General features: G+C 45.1%; 1 protein-coding gene across 11 annotated transcripts in view; it reads left to right on the top strand.

Annotated features, from left to right (window-relative positions):
* REEP1 (receptor accessory protein 1) overlaps positions 1-20,753 on the top strand; it is a 68,002-nt gene that overhangs the window by 28,525 nt on the left and 18,724 nt on the right. For 6 of the 11 annotated variants that reach the window (XM_082051966.1, XM_082051969.1, XM_082051975.1 and 3 more), the window contains exons 3-7: positions 1,806-1,882; positions 3,858-3,978; positions 5,570-5,689; positions 13,130-13,180; positions 18,636-18,804. In XM_082051966.1, coding sequence (XP_081908092.1) covers positions 1,806-1,882; positions 3,858-3,978; positions 5,570-5,689; positions 13,130-13,180; positions 18,636-18,804 — 538 coding nt within the window. The remainder of the gene's footprint in view (positions 1-1,805; positions 1,883-3,857; positions 3,979-5,569; positions 5,690-13,129; positions 13,181-18,635; positions 18,805-20,753) is intronic. The other 5 variants (XM_082051970.1, XM_082051971.1, XM_082051973.1 and 2 more) reach the window with 3 other exon arrangements.

The following is a 20,753-nucleotide window of genomic DNA, read 5'->3' as shown; positions in this document are numbered from 1 at the left end:
ACTGTAGTTTATTTTTCTTTTTCTTGCTAATAGTCATTTTGATAAATGGTGTATTGGACTGATCCAAGCCCATCTGCACCAGATCTTGGTTTATGCTTAGAAGTTTTTCCATCAGTAAGGTCTAAGTGAGAGAACTGTGCTGGCAGTGCGGCTTTGAGGGAGTCAAACCTGTGTAAAAAGTCTGGCAGAAGCTGCCCTGGGAAGACAACACACTCGGGCATTTGGCAGTGCCATTCTACTGCTGTAACACTAAATAAAAATATACATATAAATATAAATCCCAGGGGAGCAGTTATATAGGTGGGTGACAGGTGTTCAGGGAATAATTTCAGTACTCACAGGGAGATGGAGGGAGACTACAGGGACTGTCCCCTCTGCATCGGGGAGAAGGTGGAACAAGCCATGTCAGAGCTGGTGAGATCCAGATTTATTGCCTCGCCTTCCTCCCTCCCCCAGAGCAGCACCTGGTGTAGGTGTCTGTCTTGTGCTGCCTTCTTTCCAGCCCTCCCTTATTCTCTAGCAGTTATCCCTGCCATAGGTAGCATGGTCCAATTCTCTAATTCTGGGATTTTCATGGATTTTACTTCCTTAAGCTTTCTAATATTCCAGCAAAGCTGCTTAGGGATCTCCATTTTCAAATATAGTTAATTAAACAAGAGTTTTCAGTTAAATTACCAGCTTTTTTCTTACCATCTCTTTTCCTTTGGAGAGACATTCTTAAAACTGTTTGAACTTCAAGTTTTACATTGGAAAAAAATACTGAGGGGGAATAAAAGGTTTCTCTCTTGTCTCTAGTACTTGGAAATTATTCCTTACATCATCTTTATGGTGACAGCACCGCAAAAGAGGAGCACTACATCACTTGATAAAAATCACTGCAAGCGCTGATGGTGTGTGACAAATACGTTGTTTACTTCCAGCCCAAGAAGAACCAATACTGCATTTAGCTGTGCTTTTAAATGCCATTTAGTGCTCAGTCACAAAAATCTCCGGATTCCTGAATTACTTATACTACAGTTTCCCTGACCAAGTCACAGTCCCCAAAGGTTCTCTCTGTGTATGTCACTGTCACCACAAAGGAGACTGTCCATAAATCACCCATCACCATGGTGGAGTTACCGCAGTTGAACACAGTGACAGCACAGCGCGTGCTTTCACTGCCAATATGAGGTAAAATGCACTCATCTAAGCCCCAGGGAAGGGATTTAAGCTGATAGACTTGCCCTTGTCACTGCAATGGGCTCAGGGTGGGGATGTGAGAAGGCACCTCCACTCAACCCATGCACACTAATTCAATAAATTGCAGTGAGTTGATTGTGCTCCTGAGCCCTGGGTCATGGGATGGGCATTTACCTCTTCTATCTCTGCCAGGCTAGTTTCCCCTGCCTGTGGATATTATGTAAGTGTAATAACTCCATTTTGTCTCAGTTGCAGTGTGGCCAACACCCAAATATTAACCTTTGCTATTAAGAGGAGATAAGTGAGATTTTTAATGCAATGGTCCTCTGCTGGCCACTGGAGCTTCCTCTGTAGGGACAGAATCAGGCTGCTTTTCTTTGCATGAGACCAGTCCTAAAGGCCACAATCTTCCTTCCCAAGGGCCTCTGTGGAAATCTGATGTGTTATGTGCTGAGGTGGGGGGAGCTCTGGCATCTTTAAGTCTGTAGTAATTGTAAAGTACGCAGTGGGGGAAAAAAAATAACCTTTTTTTTAATCTGTGAGAGCGATTCTGTGCACTTGTTCCTGCAAGAGATAGTTCAAGGCCCTTGGGGAAAAATGACCCGGCTACTGTTTTTGTTTACCAGGTCAAATGGATGATGTACTGGATCATATTCGCGCTCTTCACGACAGCAGAGACGTTCACGGATATCTTTCTTTGCTGGTGAGCACCAGATGGGAGAGGGTTTTTGGCATGAAATGGAAAGCAAATGGAAATGTTTGCAAGGGGAAAAAAGGGGCACAAAGGTGCGCTGCCACCTGAGCATGGGGTTAGCAGCTTCAGGTGCACAGAGGTGTTTCGTCTGGAGGAACCATGTTTCCTTTCTCAGTACTGTTGTAGGAAAAGCAAGAAAGAGGATAGAACTGCTGAGTGATACCTCATTAGTGAGAAATCATTAGAGGAGTCTCAACCCCCTGCCTGTCAGAGAGAGGCGAAGCTGATTGTGGAGCTGGATGCTTGCAGAGATCCTTGCGTAAACAACAGCAGCTTTAGCTGCAGGCACAGTTCTAGACTTGCCTGGCTGTCTCCTGCAGCAAATACCCACTCTCTGGGGAACAGGCAGAAACAGCCCTGTGGCACAGGATTTTGTTTGTAGGTTACTGCGTGGGTGGTTGTTCCTGGGATGTTTTGCCCGGCTCATACCTAGGTAGTCTGGGTTTATGGTTTGATGGAGGACAGTGATAGCCCATAGTGATGGGGGCTCTCTGGTGCCAGTGGAAGGATTCCTGGTGACCTCTGTCAGGATGAGAGCACATAAATGCCCAATTATCAGATTCAGAGGGCAACAAAGCTAGTGAGGGGCCTGGAGCACAAGTTTCATGAGGAGCGGCTGAGGGAACTGGGGTTTTCAGCCTGGAGAAAAGGAGGCTGAGGGGAGACCTTATCACTGTCTGCAACTACCTTCAGGTAGTGGGAGGTTGTAGCACAGATGGTGTTGGTCTCTTCCCCCAAGTAACTGGTGACAGGACAAGAGGAAATGGCCTCAAGTTGCACCAGGGAGGGTTTAGAGTGGATATTGGGAAAAACTTCTTTGCAGAAAGGGTTGTCAGGCATTGGAACAGGCTTCCCAAGGAAGTGATGGAGTTACCATCCATAGAGGGCTTTTAAAGGCATTTAGACAAGGTTCTTAGGGACATGGTTTAGTGCTAGAGTTAGGTTAGGTTATGGTTGGACTCTATGATCTTGACGTTCTCTTCCAACTGAAATGATTTTATGATTCTGTGATTCTAAATTTGAATGCTCACGTTTGGAAATGTTTTTTACTTGGTTGCCCCTTTTTAGTAAGGGGTTTCTAGTGGAAACCAGTGAGATCAGTAGACTTCAGGATGAAAATTTAATGGTAGTTCATGACCCTCACCTAAAGCCTGATTCACCGTAGCACTGCATGCCTCTAGTGAGTCCTCCAGACAAAGGGAATCTGGACTGCTTGGCAACATGTCAGATCCATTGAAAATGAGATTAAAGACGTTATTGTCTCTCTATCTAATTTGCATGCAGATCTACCTCCACTGTGTTCATCTGAAGCTTTGTTTTTTTGGAGGACGTATTATGTGAGTCTCTCAGGAGGAATGACAGAGGGTTTGTCCAGCCTGTGAAATCAAGTATGCTGTAGAGATCCTCAGTGAGGTGGAAGACCAACCTGGCAAATCCATGCTCAGAGTAGAGCATTACAGAGGCCCATTGAGTCAGACTGGCTGGGCTGGTGCACAGCCACCATGGGGTCTCTGCGCTACTCTTGCTTGCCCCTACCTACAAAGGGTAGTATTGGTTGTTATCTTAAAAGCAGAAAGGCAGAGAGATGAAAAGTGCATAAACGTATCAATAAAATACTGATTTGCTCCTTTGTAATGACTGGGGATACTCTGAAGGCAGCATCTGTGCTCTTTGCATGTAGGAAGCTCCTCTTATCACACAGCAGAGTTTCTTCCAGACCATTAAATAATGGGCCTGATACCTGAGTAAAGATTTACCCATTGAGATGTGTGCCAAGGAAAGTGAATGTGGTTTGGTCTTTGAGTTCTTTGCTAAGCGAAAGCTGCCCTAAGCTAGACTGGCCAGTCCCTTCCTGTGCTGAGCATCTCTAATTAAGGGCAGTGGTTAAATTGGGAGCAGACATTAACAGCTCTTTTTCTTCTAGGTTTCCATTCTACTATGAACTCAAAATAGCTTTTGTAGCTTGGCTGCTGTCTCCATATACAAAAGGCTCCAGCCTCCTCTACAGGAAATTTGTTCATCCAACGCTGTCTTCAAAAGAAAAGGTAATCACAGGTGTCCGGGTCCTCTCTGGGTGGAGCAGATCTACAGTGTGTTTACTCCAGTCTTCGTATCACTCATTTTCATTGAGGGACTGGGAGTTGCTGATTCTCTTCCTCTGTCATTTGATCATCTCCTTTTGATGGGTGTTTTTGTTTTTTGTGGTTGTTGTGTTTTTAAATACTGGCATCTGTTCAGCGCACTCACGTGTATTAACTCATCTTTGTGCACTTGAGAAGTTGGGAGGGAGGGGGATTAAAAATACCTCCTAGAGCTGCTTTGCACATACAGACTGAATATAGCTGGAGTGCTGTGTTGTGGCTGGATATAACAATTAGAGAAACAGAGTCTGGCAGCCAGGGCTCCTTAACTTTGTCCCCAGCTCTGCCTAAAATGTGGTGCAGCAATGAGACAAATAACCCAGCCTGTCTGAAAGGCGCTTAGTAAACATTTACCTGGCTGGGAGATGCACAGCATGCTGAAGTAAGGCATGTAGCATGTGAGATCCTAGCTTCAGAAATGTCTTGCTCAAATTCATGATGCTAATTTTGAGGAGGGACGTTACAGCCTGGATCACTTGCCTGCCTAGGAGATGCCTGTGGCTATGAATGGGATGTTGTCAGGTGGATCCATTTGGCTCATGGGAATGCATGGGCCAGGGATAACTCTCAGTCATGTATCAACACGCAAACTACCAAGAAGTTAATAACTGTTTCCCACATTGACAGCTGTGGAAATGAAAGATGTTTAGCCACAGGCAGTGCATGAACAGTTGTATCTCAGTCCTGTCCGAGAAGGACAGTGGGGATCAGTCCCATCTCTCTGCTTCCTGTGAACTTCTGCTTACACTTCTCACAAGTAGTGCTTGTGCATTTTGGATTGCCACCTCTTATTTACAGCTTCCAGTCCCTACTAACCCAGCACATCCAGTAGCTGTGTACTAGAAGTTGTCATCCATTATCATCCAGATCCCTGTGTCTTGAGGGAGGGTGGGTGAGGGCAGGGATTTTTGTAATGATTTCACTGTATATTACAATAGCAAAGTCCAGAAGCTCTGGACCTACCAGTTCCATGGGCATGTTGAAGCTGGACACTGCAGTGATGTGCAAAGATATCTTGGATACTTCTGAGACCACTAGTCCTGGACCCAGGGCAGCAGAGCTGCAGCTGCCCAGTGTCATAATCTGATTCTTTTCAATTATGGGGCAATGCAATTTGTCTTTAGGGTCCATAGATTGCCAGTGGCTCCTTACACACCCTGGTCCATTCTTCCCAGATGGATGGGTCTGTCTTGCTCCCAGGACCTATTGGTGGTGGTTGCACTGTGCAAGTGTATCCCAACTTTGGGTCCCAATCTGCCATTCACAGAATAAAGAGTTCCCAAAGCCTGCAGTGGGAGTTACTGCTCCCCTGCAAACCTTTCCTTTCTGCAGACGTTGGCTGTGAACTTCTCTTCAGCCAAGGTGAAGGAAACGGAGGATGTCTGCCTCCATAGAAGATGACCTGGCCATGCCAAGAGTTTGAGGCTGGGAGCACTCTGAATTTGTTCTTCTTGTGCTTTCTTTTTTTTGTTGTTGTTGTCGTCTGCTGTGACAGGAGATCGATGACTGCCTCGTCCAGGCAAAAGACCGGAGCTACGATGCCCTTGTGCACTTCGGGAAGCGCGGCCTGAACGTCGCAGCCACAGCAGCCGTCATGGCAGCTTCAAAGGTAAAGGTGCGGGTCAGGATGGTGACATTGGCATCTCATCTGCATCCATTGCCAACAGCAGCCACAGTGTGGAGGGGGTGAGGAGGTGAGGGCAGGGATTCTCTCCATGATTTTTTTGTCATGCCCCCTGGCGTCTCATTCACCAGACACACAGGTCCCTCTTGGGATGAAGACAGTTATGTGTCCACGTAAACATGAGAAACTTGATTCCTGTGAGGTGCCAGAGCCCTGGAACAGGCTGCCCAGAGAGGCTGTGGAGTCTCCTTCTCTGCAGACATTCAAACCCTCCTGGAAACATTCCTGTGTGATCTGCTCTGGTGAACCTGCTTTAGCAGGTGGGTTGGACTGGATGATCTCCAGAGGTCCCTTCCAAGCCCAGCCACTCTGTGATTCTGTGTGGTACCTAGTGAACCCACAGGAGGCTGGAAATGATGGATTAAGACTAGGGTCTGCCTCAGGCCCCTGAATGTTACATTTTCCATCAGTACCTGTGTGACAGCATTAGCAATTCTGTTGACCACAACCTATAATCTTCATTTTTACTGTCAAAATAGAAGCATGTTTCCTTGAAAGATGCTGACGTTAGGTGAACACAGTTAACACTCCATCAGGGAAATGTTGTTTTTTTTTGGTCAGCACCTTCCATGGTGAAGGGAAAGGCCATCTGCACCCCAGTTTTTCAATTGTTGTGCTGAGTTGTTGAGAAGTCTGGAGGATCTAATGATCTATAATTTGGGTACTCACAGAAAGTGAACATGATCTGAAGGTCATGAAGGCTAAAAGTTCATCTGCAAGGCTTACACGTAACATACCTGGTGCCTAGTTCTCTGAAGATGTGTTTATTTAAGAGTGAATGGGAAGTGGCATTAGGTGCATTTGGAGTGTGAGTAGATACTGGGTGAGTGGTCTCATCTGAGGAGGTGTATCGTGTACTATCTTCCTGGCTTAGAGCCAGAACTAGACAATAGCTGTTATCTCTGTTCCTTTGCTTGCATAAAAGCTGCAAGGACCTGATAACTGCATTTTGTGGTCCTGCTCTCTGGCCATGGGTTATCATGGCTTAGGGTAGATGCAGACAGTGACTATACTCTTGCATTCTGGAGGCAAGACTTGTATAAAAGATACAGCTTTCATGCGGTCAGACACAGTTCCCCTTGCAAAAGGATAATAGAAACATATGGGCAAGGTGGGTACTGGTATTAGGAGAAATGTGTGAATGGAAGTTGAAGGAAACTCTTTTCCTCTGTCAAATGCTTTTCCTATGATCTCAGGCACATCATTTTAGTATGTCTGGGCATTACCTTTTGTAAAAATGCATAATACATCCTTTGGAGGCCAAATACTATAAAGTCTATAAAGTACATTGAATGCAAGTTATTATAAAAGTGCAGAGCCCCTGGGATGTGCCATGCACACGTAGGATCACAAATATATGCAAAAGCTAAATCCTGTTCCAAAGAAAAACCAAAAATTGCCTCCTTTTTCCCTGCCAAGCATTGTGGAGGCTGTGAATGTCAGGCCTGGCTCAGTTCTTCTCCTGAACTGTTGCTCTGCAGTGGATACGCTCTGCTAACCCAGGGACTGCTGGCTAAGCCAAACCTGCACTGAAACCTGGGGTAAATGTGGAGCTAAGGCGAAGCTGTGTGTTATATGCCCAACAAAACAACATTTGTGTGATGCCTCCATGACACTTTTACTGCTTCTGTGTAAGCCTGAAGAAGTCGCACCACAGACATAAATAGGCTCTGGGAATGCCTGTTTTGTAGCACTGCCTGTGTTCTGAACTCCTTCCTACAAGGTGCTGCAAACTGTCTGTGCTAGAGCTGTTTTTAGGACAGAGTGAGAAGGAACTTCTGAATCCCAAATAAACTTGGAGTCCTGTTTGGGGAGCTCCTGAATATGAGAAGCTCAACAGTAGCCCAGACCCACAGCACAACCAGTTCATCTCAGCCCTGCAACAGTGTCTTCATCAGCTTTTCAACCTGAATAAATACTCAGCACCACAGTTTTTCTTCTCACTGTCCTGTTTTTCTGGTGTTTTGCTTAAGAATCTCAGTGCCTTGAGCTGTGGCTCCAGTGGCAGTGGGAAGCTGAATAGAAGGGAGAAGAGTCTCCAGGGTACAAGGAAGCTGTTGTTTTGCGTGAGTTAATGAAGCTGCCCATTCAGTGCTGGAAGAAAGCAACTCTGTGACTTATGTAATATTGTTGTATGGTACATCTGCCAGCTGAACTTGAGAGAAAACAGATAAGGTATAGCAACCTATAAATGGACCTGTGTCTCTCCTTTGGGGAGGTGAAAATGATCTATTGATAAGCTTGAGACGTTGTTATTGGATTGACTGATTTTTTCAAAACAAAGCAAGGACTCTTCGTGTCTTTGGTTCAACCTTGACATGTAAATTACTCTGAATATGTGAGGAAAAATAGGACTTCTGGCTTCCTTCACCACTTTGGCCTGTGGCCTCCAGCGAGTTGTTTGCTTCTGTGTGCCTCAGGGTGCAGGTCCAAGAGACGGCGTGAGCTGATTTTACAGCTCTTCTCCTCCAAAATGGTGTAATGCTCCTGGTGCATTACTATGCACCAGCTCTTTGGACCTCCTCAGGATACCTCTAATCTATCAGAAAGCTAATCCAGAAACGGCAAAAATGGGAATACTGTTTTTTGAGCCCACAAATGTGTCGTGGGTGCCTGCGCCAGCACAAGGAAAGGGACACAACTGGAGTGAGGAGTGTGGTTGAAGGAATGAAAAGCAAGATCTTCCCTTCCTGGTGGCGAGAAGGAGACAGCTTAACTCTGCTGCTCATGGGACCACACCCGTAATACATTTACACTCTTCATGGTATAATGTTCAGGAATGGGTAAAGCAGCTTCTGTCCCTGCCCTTCTCGAACTGAGTTTATTGCCTTTTGGGCAGGGAGAGCTGAGTGGCTGTAATTTACAGCCCAATGTGTTGCAGTACAGGAGTGCTGAGCTGGGGTTCCTCAGGTATTTGGGGTGTGAAGTGTGATGGGTCAGGTGTGGACATGTCTGCATTCAGCTGTCCCTGCTGCTGTGAAGGGAGCCATTCCAGGAGAACAGCGATACAAGCAGGTACGGCTGGTAACAGCTTCTGTTGCCCTGGTTTTCAGCTGCTGTTAAATATATGTCAACACCCTGACTTGCTCACTTGAGAAGGAATTATAACAGAGCTAGATTATCCTGCATGAGAGAAGTTTAAGTGACTAATTATCTGCAAAACACTTTGAGCTGACAGATGCCAGACAAGACCGTGGTCCTGTCCTTGGGGGGAAGTTTCCAGGAAGGGAGGAAAGAGAATACAATTTCTAAGGCTTATTCTGGCTTTCCCCAATGCCAAGGTTAGCTTCTGGTAAGTGTTGTGTGTAGGTGGGAAAGTGAGCCCTGAACAGGTTCTTTGGGTATCAGCCTTTAATGGATCGTATTATAATTGGAACCTATAGAGATGACCACATATTCAGGAGCACTGAGCTCCTGCAGCTCTCATGGAAAACGTGGCTTCTACCGGCAAGTGAATATGAGGATCTGTCCTATTTCCTGCTTCACTTGGATTGATGGCTGAGAAAAAGATGGTTTTGTATTAAGAAATGGACCCTCTGACTTTGCAAGTCAGCATCTTCTGGTGGCAAAGAGAGAGGCTGGGCTGAAAGTGCATTCTGTACAGACCTGTTTTCAATAAATTAGCTTTAATCTAACATCTCCTGTACTTGGAGACATGTCTCCCACTGTGCACAATCCTGTCCTGTCATTTCTTTCCGAGCTGTGGCAATAGATCTTCTTGTGTTGCACAAGATCTGTCATGATCTTTTTTTCTTTTGTGATAAGATTTGGGCAAGGCCCATCTCTTCATTCTACTTACCCACTGAGCAGCACAATCTGCTCCTCTCTGATTTGTGTGTCACAAGCTGCTACTTATATATTTATCACTAAGACGCTGCAAGCTGTGCACACCCACACTTTCCTTATCTCTGATCCCCTGACCCTTTCCCCTTTCTATCTTAAATAGCCTGCAGTTTTAGTTAGCCAAGTGCAGGCTCTTCTCCCTTCCTCCTGCTCCCTTCCCCTGCTCTGTTTTGTTTTGAAGCCACAGTTGTGCTAGCGCTGGCACAAACGTGTGCCAATTCATTTTACAGGCTGGGAAGCTGTCAGTGTCCCAAGCACCCTGAGTCTGCCCAGCTGGCTCGCTTGGGTGTTTTCTCTCTCTCCAGAGAGTCTATTTTTGACTCTCTCTAAGCAGAGAGGGCATTGGATATCTGGTCTTATTACCCCTCCTAGATGCTCAACACCAATCTTTTCCCTGCTCTCAGCAGCTTGTGTCCCCACCAAAGAGCATAATCTCATTTGGGGCTCTGTAATCCTGTCCTCATTGCTTGGTCATTCTGTCACACGCTGTGACTTCAAGTGGGTCTGGCCTAAATGGCAGGATTAGATGACCAGGCAGTAAATCCTGCTGCTTTTTGTGTGTTTTCAATTAGTTCCAACTAGTTCCACCTTTCCTGCTTCCAAAGGGCCCTGGGCACTGTCCACCACCTTCTTTCCAGCAGTGGAGCTGTCAGATGGAGGCCTGGGCATAACTGGGCTTTTCATTGGCACCAGTCAGGTTTTGGTGCGAGCGGCTGGGACACGTGTGTGGCTGCAGTGAGGAGAGGGACCGATGGTGTGGAGGCAGCAGCAGCCTCCCCCAGCACGCCCATGTGTCCTCCCTTGCTGTCACCATGCTCCCAGCACTTTCTCATCCTCCATCTGTCACCCTGGGGCTTCCACCACTGCTGCCTTGCCCTGTCCCCAATCCCCCACCCTTTTACTCCCTGCTTCTCTTCCCAAGACTCTGCCCAGCCCCGCTGTTGCCTCCCCTGTATCTACAACCAGTTTTACACTCTCCCCCAGCTCTCCGACTCTCTCCTTCAAGCTCCTGGGTTACCCAGATCCTATTTGCATGTATCCTTATGCCTTGCCCCGAACAAACCAGTTCTGCCAAACAGGTCAATATCTTTCCCCACTCTCAAGACAAATACTCCTCTCAACCACTTAACCATCCCCAAGCTGCAGCCTCAACTCTGCTCTTCAAAGGATACCTGCAGAAAACATCTCACAACCAACAGGTCATCGTAACCCAGAAGTTTCTGATAATGGACCTCTTTCTGCCCTCCTGTGCATAGGGCAGGGACTGTTTGCACAGCAGCTGGTGCTGTGGCCCATTGTGTGCCCCTCAGTACCCCTGCCTTTAGGAGGGGAGTGGGGCACATATGCTGCTGGCAGTGGGCACAGTGCCTTGGCAGGAGATGATAAATGAGGTGGAGTGAGCAGGCACGCATGATTGGTATCGATGAAAGGCTTGTTTGTGCCTAATAAGTCTGAGAAACAGTCCAGGAGCCTTTCATGCGTGGGGAAATATGGCTTGTGGTGCTGCCAGAGCTGGCAATCACTCTGGTTGTTGGTTAAAAGAACCAGACATGCAGATGAAAGCAGGAGAGTTTCAGGATGTGCATCCACCTCCTTAGTGTTCAGGAGTGCAGCATCAGCAGTTTCCAAATTGCTTCAGCTCACAACCACCTCTCTGGTGCAACATCATCACTTCCATTTCCACCTTTGGGCTCACCAGCCCCTGAGGAGTCGCAGCTCTGCTACTTCAGGGTCCCTTAGCCCAGGGAATTAATTGGGAAATTTCCCATTGTGTTGGCTGTTTTTTAAACCAGGGCACTGGAAGGGAAACACTGGAGGTCATTTAGATTTTATCAGTCAAACAGTATCTTTTCCTTCATTTCTGTCATCTAGCTGGTATAGCCAGTGCAACTGCCTGAAAGTCAATATGTTGATCCCTAATTTTCCATGAAAATTGAGATGTGTTTACTGTGGGAGTTTGGAGCCCAAACTTGTGTAAGAGAGAGATGCCAGCTTTTGTGGCATGATGGTGGAGAATCACAATTTTACTTGAATTGGAAAGAAGGAGGCATGGGGTGGGGAGCATCCTTCCCTTTAATAGGCTGGATAAAGCCTCTTTGTAACAATGAGATCCCGCTGCTTGGCGGGAGAGTGTTTCTCTGCTTACCAAAGGTATCAGTGATCAGCTCTGTCTCTGCTTAGTACCATATGTAATGGCCACACTATGTCCCCTGATCTCTGGCATGGCCAAGAGTTGCAGAAGCCAGGAGTGATATAAAATAACGCAGTTTGATAAACCTTTGAGGACCCATTAGTTTTATCGAGGAGGGCTGAGTGTGCTGCTTTTGAAAGTAGCTTCCTGTAAAGGATCTCCATTTGGGATCTAAAATCAAAGATCTCATGGCTATGCAATGCTATACCAAATGGCTTTCTTGAAACATATGTTAGCATGTCATTGCTCACAGAATTTTGTGAACTGTTCCTGTCGTGGTGTGACAGCTTGTGGTGTCTTCACTCTTAAGTCTCCGAGAATCTGTTTGGGTTTTTTTTCCCCAAATCAATAGAAACCCAGTGCTGTTTCCACTTTCTCTCTCTTGTTGGCTCTTCGGTTCGTGTCTCCAAGAATCAAACAATAGCCAGTGAATGCACAGGACAGCAGAATCAAACAATAAATTTATACAGAGAGATCAGGCTGGGAGACACAATAACAAACAGTTCCCCGGAGAGGAAATGAGCTGCACAAACAAAAAGGGTGGATGAAATTAAGTTTCCACCATCAGTATTAACGTCAGCTGGTTTCCCTTTGAGTCTGGAATACTGTCTGGCATCTCCAAGCCATGGAGCTGTCTCAGGCTGGGCACAGCACGCAGACCCTGGCCATAAGGATATTGTTTGTAGGATATTTGTGTTGATATGGTGGCAGAAGCAGTTTCCTCCCTCACTCAGGCCTGTGCTCAGAGCATAAAGCCACTGGTTTTGCTCTTAGCAGGACCTGCCCGCAGCCAGACGTGATAATGCTTCTGTGTGCAAACTCCCACTCGTTGCTGTAATTCCCCGGCCTTACCCAACTTCTCAGAAGACCTGTCAGTCACCAGGGCTAAAATGACTGCCACGTGTCCCTCACATAATCCTGTGCCTAAATTAGTCGTAAATGCACTCTGTTCTTAATGATCTTAAGTCTGGATTACAGAGGTGGCCACACACTGAGGGTTTCTCCAGCGGGAAGCATCAATCAAGTGCAAGGACTGGAGTGGCAGCCTGTTGTGTTTATGATTTGCTTTACTCTTTAAATGCACTTATGAGGCAACACCCTGTCAGCTGGGGTTATGGAGTGGTTTCTCCATCTCTCTGGGAAAGCTGAGGGAGAACCTGCGTTCAAAGGTGTAGTTCACATGTGGGTGTCCCTGCTTTTGATGTGTATGTGAGTGCCTGTACATGGTGCCCAACGTCGTGCTCATGTCTCGCCTCGATTACTTATGCTTCAAATAGACTTTATTCTCAAAGCTTTTATGTGTGTTGCCACAATGGCTCTCTCTTTTCCCTTGCTAGGTCTCTCAGCTGCTTCATTTACACTTGTTTTTGGACCACAAAAAAGGGCAGGTAATTTGCTGAGTGCTTACACTAACCACTAACTAATGTCTGGCTCCCCATTAGACTAGTCAAACTGTTTTCAGCTGAGATTGGGCTGAGACCAGATGCTGTCTGCTCCGCTTCCAGTGGGTAGATCCCGCGTGCTGAGCTTTAAAAGCCTGTCTTTGATCTCATCAACAAAATGCCTTCCAAGTCCTCTGCTGGCAATCGGAGAGAATCCAGCAGCCAGGCAGGGAGCTTTGTATGTAGAAAACCTGTCTAACTCAGGTTGTTGCTACTGCATTGGCCAAGCTGCTGCATTTGCCTTTGGTTTATCTCGCTAATGGCTAAAGGGAGCATCTCTCCCACCGCTGGAATCCCATTTGGATGGTTTGGGGTTGCAGTGAAGCTGGTGAGGCCAGGACTTGGCTCACCAAGTGAAGATGCATCCCAGCAAGCATTTTCAGACTGGTGTGGCTGGGGAAGTCCTGCTGATGCCGTAGCGATAACTCATGACCTAGGAACATGCACCACACCCCGTAGCAAATGAATATCTGCAGGATGGAGGCTGTAACGTGCATGCAGATATGTCTGCTGGCGTGGAGGAGAACTGCTAACCAAAATTCCAGCAAAAAGAGAGGAGAACATTAACAGGTTTAGTATTGTGCTGGAAGCGAGTGTGACTTAGTCTTCCCTTGCCTGTCCATTAACTGCTGATCTTAAGATACAAAAGACCAGACAGTGCCATCCTGTATTAACAACAACCAAATTAAAAGCTTCTATTTTATGACCTGATATTTTTTCGTTCCTGATTTGTGTCGCTTCACTGTGCTGTGTTGTAGTTTCCACAGCTGCAAAATGGAGTTTATAGGTATTATAAGCGTTTTGAAGCCTAAATAATGTCTACAGAATTCTTTCAGATTGTCAGACTGAAGGTATGATAAAATCTAGATGTTGTTATTTGTTTATATTTGGATCATTTAATGGGACTTTGCTATATAAATTGCAGATTTTTAAATTATTTGCCTGATTTTATTTACCTAGAGCCTACATAAAGCTACCTACGTATGTGAAATATTTGTAATTAATTGATGTAAACCCAGTTTTTCCAGACTCCTAAATCCATCTCCATCTTAAAAGTTTTACTTCAAATGTGAATGCAGAGATTAATTATAGAGAGGCGAAGTAATTGAGACAGTTGCAGCTATTTCTGATGGAGTGCCTTTCAGACTGCCTGACACAAAGATGACTTCAGGTCTTGGAAAGGACCAAGATTTCTGATCCTTCCAAGCAAATATTGGTTGCATCAGTGTTTGTGCTCTGGGCCCACAGAGGTTGACGTTTGTTTCTGGGAATGATGATGTCTGCAACATTTAGAGGAAGGCAGCACGCAGGTTAGCGGGCTTTGAAAGCTCGGGATTTTGATACCGTTTTTTAAAGCAAAAATAAGGAGAGAATGTGCTAGATGTGGGGAAGTAAGGTACACCTTTGCTACAGTTGCAATTTTGACCGAAGCTGGTAGAGATGTACCTAAATTAGTTTTACATTAATTACTGTGCTGCATGGATGGGAGCTTTAACTTCCCATAGAATCACAGACAAGCTTCTGCAGCTTAAATATCCATGTCTTGATGGGTGATGCCATTGGGTTTGTCGTGAATCTAAATAAGGTTGATAACAAGTGATAGCAGTTACTGGGGGGTGATATTATTGTGTCCTTTTTAGTATTTATCTTCCGTCCTATTTCGTAGCACCGAGCCCTGCCCCAGCCTGGCCATTCTGTGCCCCTGTAGAGAGAAAACTGTCCCATGTGTGTACCCAGCGAGGCTGATGAGTCCTAGGAGAAGAAGAGATGAATGAAGCCTGAAGAGATGTGCTCTCAGCTTGTGCCGTGCCTTATCTATGGGACAAGATCAGATGAATTTGAGAGCATGTACATGATAGGGAGCAGGGAACAGAGACACACCTGCTGCCACTTGTTGCCACCCAAACCTCACCCTCTAGCAAAATCCTTGACTAGTGGATCAGAATTTCCATGCTTATGGGGACAGTCTGTGTCCTGAGAGAAGCTGGATGGGCTAGAAGTTGAGTCTAGTCAGGCAGTCTTGTGCCCAGGGAGAGTAAAGCTCAGTCTTCCAGCACCACTTCATACTTGTGTCCTCTACCAGGGGATGAAGTCCCCAAAATACAAGTCCCACACTGCCAGCACAATCATCCTGACGGGGCAGCTGCTTTTCAGTGAGGGGAGAGAGAGGTGGTATCATCCATAGTCCCACAGCCCTTCCAGTCCCCTTTTCAAAGGTTGTATAACATCATTGTGCTGTTTTGCTCTTGACACAGTGAAATGTTGCGGTGACTACTGTCACGCTATAACTACTGTCACACTCTCTAGGATAAAACTAGCCCAGATCTGTGTGGACAAGCTGCAAATGTGCCTCTGGCCTGCAGCGTACACGTAGCTTCAGGACCCGGATCTCCTCTCTGTACAGACACATGCTGTGCTGAAATTCCTGGGACACCTCCCGTGTCTGGAGCAGTCTGGAGCAGAGCATCTGTATGATTGTAGCCAAGATGGTAAACAAAATTCCCCAAAACAGCTGCTCTTCCACATGATTATTTTACCCAAACACAGCCCAAGATGTGTGCTAAGTCTATTCTGTTGTGAAATAAAGCTCTTGACCTGTTTTTTTCTTTTGTTAATAAATTATAAGTCTTGTTGTGGAACAATAAGGATTACAGCTGGAAAAAGTCTTTATTGCTGAAACATATAACTACAGCAGTGCAAACCCTCACAGCACTGGCTTTTCAAATGCTTGTGATTTCATATACAGCAGCTACTTATCTGTCGGGGAAATTAAGGTTGGTAACAACATTTTCCATTTTACTCTGAAATCATTCTGATTCTGCTGTAATCATAATTTCTGTTGTGTTTCTATTTGGGGTCAGGTAGAAATGTGGTAACGGGGAAAGAATTGTGTTATGTTGTGCCCTAGGAGCAATTAAATCAAGTCTATCCCTACAAAGACCGAAGGTGCAAAAATTTGAAAGAAAAGAAGTGAAAGAGAAGTCAGCAGGTTTTCACATGTGTTCAGTGTCCTCACTCAGCATGAGCCTTTCTGAGATTTGGACAAACTGTTTCATAGAATGGTAGGAACAGTAATATTTTCCTATTTATGGATTGAGCAACCTTTATCTTTGCTGTTACAAACTCAGGTGAAATTAAAACAAAGATTAAGACAATGTCTTTTCTTTCCTGGATGAAGTCCAAGTTGTTTAGCACAGGTGCAGTGACTGTGTGTTTAGAACTGTGTTTGTACATATTATATGTATGGACCCACAGATGGCAGGCATTTATCAAGCCCTTGTTGTTTCAAAGCTGTCTCTGGGGCTTTTGATCATTATATGCCGCTATATCATGAGTTGCAATGCAAGAATATTAACATATCTTCTTCATTTTCTATGCAAAGGGGTGTGTTAGTGTCATCTTCCCTGCCAGGTGGGTCTGACGTATGAATCTCATCTCTAATCTGACTCGTGTCCATATACATAAATTGCTTGCTAGAATGAAATGGTATTTGGGTTGTCAGCCCAGTGACAGTTGCAGACATAGACTGTAGAGTAAATCTGTCTTAGGCTGGCCTAAGAGGGATCACTCGAGATGCCTCTTGGAGAGAGAACATGTCCCAAGAGTGGCTCAGCCACTGGCAGGAGGAGCCAAAGTTCAGGCATCAACTCTTGTGGCCAGTTGGAGAGTGAGATGGCAGAGGTGAGATTTTAACAAAACCTCAGCTCCAGAAACTCCGCTATCAAGTATATAAAATCAGCCAAATGAAATGTCTTGGAATACAAGAGAAAAAGACCAATTCATTTAAAATACTTTAAAAAATAGAACAGGCTAATGAGAAAGTAAATCTTCAGGTAGAGCATGGTGGGTGTGTGGAGACTTCTCTGTGAGTCTGCAGGTAAGCTGAATGTAAAATGCTGCCAAACAAAACATACATAGAAAGATCTTAAGAAACCAAAAGTTCAGTAAAATGAAGAAAAAAATCCCAGTGCAGCTTTTTGAGTAACTCTGCCCTACAAAGGACAGTTCAGTTTTATTTTTCTTAGGTGATGCATATTTCTACTGCTGATGCATCGGGACAGCATTGAAGAAGTTCTCATCGTGTGCTGTTTGCTTCTTGCTGATGCAGAAAGTGCTGTGGTCCAGGATGTGCAGCCTGCCGGTGGTTAAGTGGATGTGCTCTGGAGTTGAGTTTGGGGACAGGATACTGAAATCTGCAGCCCAGAAGGGAGCAGTGATGGATTCTGGTCCAGCCCCAACCTTGAGCCCTCTGGCCATGTTTCACTTGTGTGCTGCTTTGACAAATACTAATCTAAATGAAGATGGTGTCTGAATCGCTATGATGTACCTTAACTACGTTATTAAACAGGGCAATATTTACTGTTGTTTGCCATTTCGCCTCAGTCAAAGCATCCATTGAATTTGTCCTAATTTACAGTAGCAGAAATAATTTTAGAATCAGGGCCTATATATTTATTTCAGGATTTTTTTTCAAGACTATATACTATGAATTATCTTTCAGACCCTCTCCCCACCAACAAAATGTCAAAACGTAGATATACTTTTGATCAGTAATGCTGCTTATATTCTGAATATCACTTAATGTAGCCAACAGAGAAGGATAGATAGGGTTTGTATTGATTGTATTTTCTGGTGTTCTGACTTTATGGCAGTGGTGTAGTATGAAGGTTGCAAAATTCAGAACGAGGAATACTTATAGTCAACTTTTTGATGGGATGTAGTTTTAATGAAAAGTATCTTTTAACCGACCCATCTTTTACAAAGAACAACTACATTCCTTTCTCCGAGGAATATGTTTGTTGCCTCACTGAGAGCTAGTCTAAATAGAATAAAAAATATTGTATTAGTTGATTTCTTCTTTAAGCTGCATGGAAAAAGTACTGCAATATTTGTTTGCATTTAACAATAACATTTTGTTACTTTGAAATTTCAGATTTTCTGTGCTCTGGAAATTCTGTATATGACGGAGAATGGCTGGGTCACTATAATCATAGATGAATAACTTTAAAATTGAGTTATTTTGATGCAGACTATTTAATTGTGTTTCCGAAGCCAAGCACCTATTTGACTTGGATCCTAGTGAAGAAAAGTACCTACCAGAAAGATAAAACAACATCCTGCTCCTTTAGATGTGGCCAAGGCTACTCCGAGCTCCAATGACTTCACTGAAGAATCTGAGATGCTCGCTGTCAAATTGTGAATGGATTTATACATAGAACCACTCCAAAAGGAAGAGCAAAGAGAGGGAAATGATGCTTTTAACAACTCATTTTTGTCCTCTCTAGGTTACTGGACCAGGCAATTTTTTCTCTTCCCGTTGTACTTTAATGAGCAAGGAGGTAGAAAGGCTCAAAATACACTGTGGAATCTTAACTTTTGTGTTATTTGCTTGTTTAACTAGGGACAGGGGGCCCTGTCGGAGAGACTAAGGAGCTTTAGCATGCAGGACCTGTCAACGATTCGTGGAGACAGCAGCAGCACTGTCCCTCCTTCAGTCACTGTACGAACAAGTAGCAAACAGAGCCAGCCAAAAACATCCCGAAGCGCATCGGAAGGCACCGGCAGCTCAGGTAAGCGCCAGCGTTATTTTCAGCGTCGTGTTGTCTGGAATATCGCACAGTCGAATGAAGTCATTCCGTTGGCAGGAATATATAGAAACAGGCATTGCAGGCAGCACATACCAGAATTTGCAGGACACAGACATGCTTGTCGAGTCTCTTGGCTCTTGAGAGAGAAAACAGTATCATCGTTTGGTGGTTACTATTCCTGGCTGGTACCAAGGCAGTCAGTACCAGTCCTTGCAACTTGAGCTGAAAAGTCAGGCTTTGGGCTGGGGGCTGGAAACTGTGGTGGCTTTTCAATGAGAGGGGTAATGGAAGTGCAAAAATAAGATATGCACATTAGTGGGCAAGGGTCATTGTTGTCATCAAAGCCCCCATATGGTGATATAGCCTTATGTCATCTGAACATAACTGTGAGTTATAATGCATGTCTGTTTGAATTAGGCCCACTTGTGCTTCTTCTAAGCTCTACAGTAGCTGTTACAAGACTTGACAGTTGTAGTTGCAGAACTTTATCACTGATAAAGCCAACTGAGAAATCAAACCCATATAAAGCACTCCTAGAAGCAGAGACCAAGGTCTGACAGCTGTTTACGATGTGAAGGATGCCTTCAGAAGCACTGTTATGGAGAACAAGTCATTCTGAAGGGCAGTGGTTTGTTTTCAAATTCTGCAAGAACAAAGAAACATCACAGTGGGAACAAGATCCATTCCTGAGGATTTAGTTACAAAAACTTATTTCAGACTTGGTTAAAGAAATCTTTGTGAGCCCAGATCCGAAACATTTAACTGGAGATAGCTTTGCAAACTACATCTCAAAAACCTGAGATATGGAGGGTTATCCCCAGCAGGGGGTTCCAGATGGCTTCTGGGATTCCCAAACACCACCAAAGTTCATACAACTCAACTGCTGTGATGAGAAACCACAGAAACTTGCAGGCGTGTTGCACTTGGTAGCTTGTGAAACATATGCTGGCGAGTCTGAAATTTAGCAGTTTCGGCTTGTGTGTGTTGAGATCTGTGCAAACATTCATCTCCCTTCTGAGGAAAGGCTGAGGGAGCTGGGTCTCTTTAGCCTGGAGAGAAGGAGACTGGGGTTGACCTAATTAATGTTTACAAATATATAAAGGGTGAGTGTCAGGAGGATGGAGCCAGGCTCTTCTCGGTGACAAGGGGTAATGGGTTCAAACTGGAACACAGGAGGTTCCACTTAAATTTGAGAAGAAACTTCTTCTCAGCAAGGGTAACAGAACACTGGAACAGGCTGCCCAGGGGGATTGTGGAGTCTCCTACTCTGGAGACATTCAAACCGGCCTGGACACCTTCCTGTGTAACCTCATCTGGGTGTTCCTGCTCTGGCAGGGGGATTGGACTGGATGATCTTTCGAGGTCCCTTCCAATCCCTGACATTCTGTGATTCTGTGTGATTCTGTGTTTCAAGCCTGTGTAGATTGCTACCCCTTCTACTTGCCTCAGTCTCGGAATGTATTAGAAATGTCTTGTGCCCCCTAAAGAGTATCCTTCAAGGTCTCTGCAAACTCTGAGAACTGTAGCTTGCAGACTTCTCTGTTTCTTTGTTTTTTAATGTCATCTGTTGAATAAATTCTCTTTACAGGTAAGCTGAAATAGCTAATCAGCGGGTGATTTCACTCACAGGTCATGGCATCATGCCATGTAGAAGACTATGGCCACAGCTTTCCTCTCACTTTTAATCAGATTAAGTGAAAGGTGTGGTTCTGGTCTCTCTAGTCCTTGTACTGTTTTGTGAGGGCACGATTGGATATGTAGTTGGAATGAGGGGTGAAGTGATCAGAGACATAACTATCCTGTATGCGTGTGTGTGGAAGAGTGTGATCTATCAGCCAGACTGTATCACATCCTGAGGGCCATATTTGGGGTGAAACGACACTGTTCTGGCCCACTGAGCCCAGACATGGTCCCATATATCATTATTTCTC

The sequence above is a fragment of the Streptopelia decaocto genome, assembly GCF_964273445.1.
Source record: "Streptopelia decaocto genome assembly, chromosome: 4".
Classification (NCBI taxonomy): domain Eukaryota; kingdom Metazoa; phylum Chordata; class Aves; order Columbiformes; family Columbidae; genus Streptopelia; species Streptopelia decaocto.
This window is presented reverse-complemented; position numbering and strand designations above follow the sequence as displayed.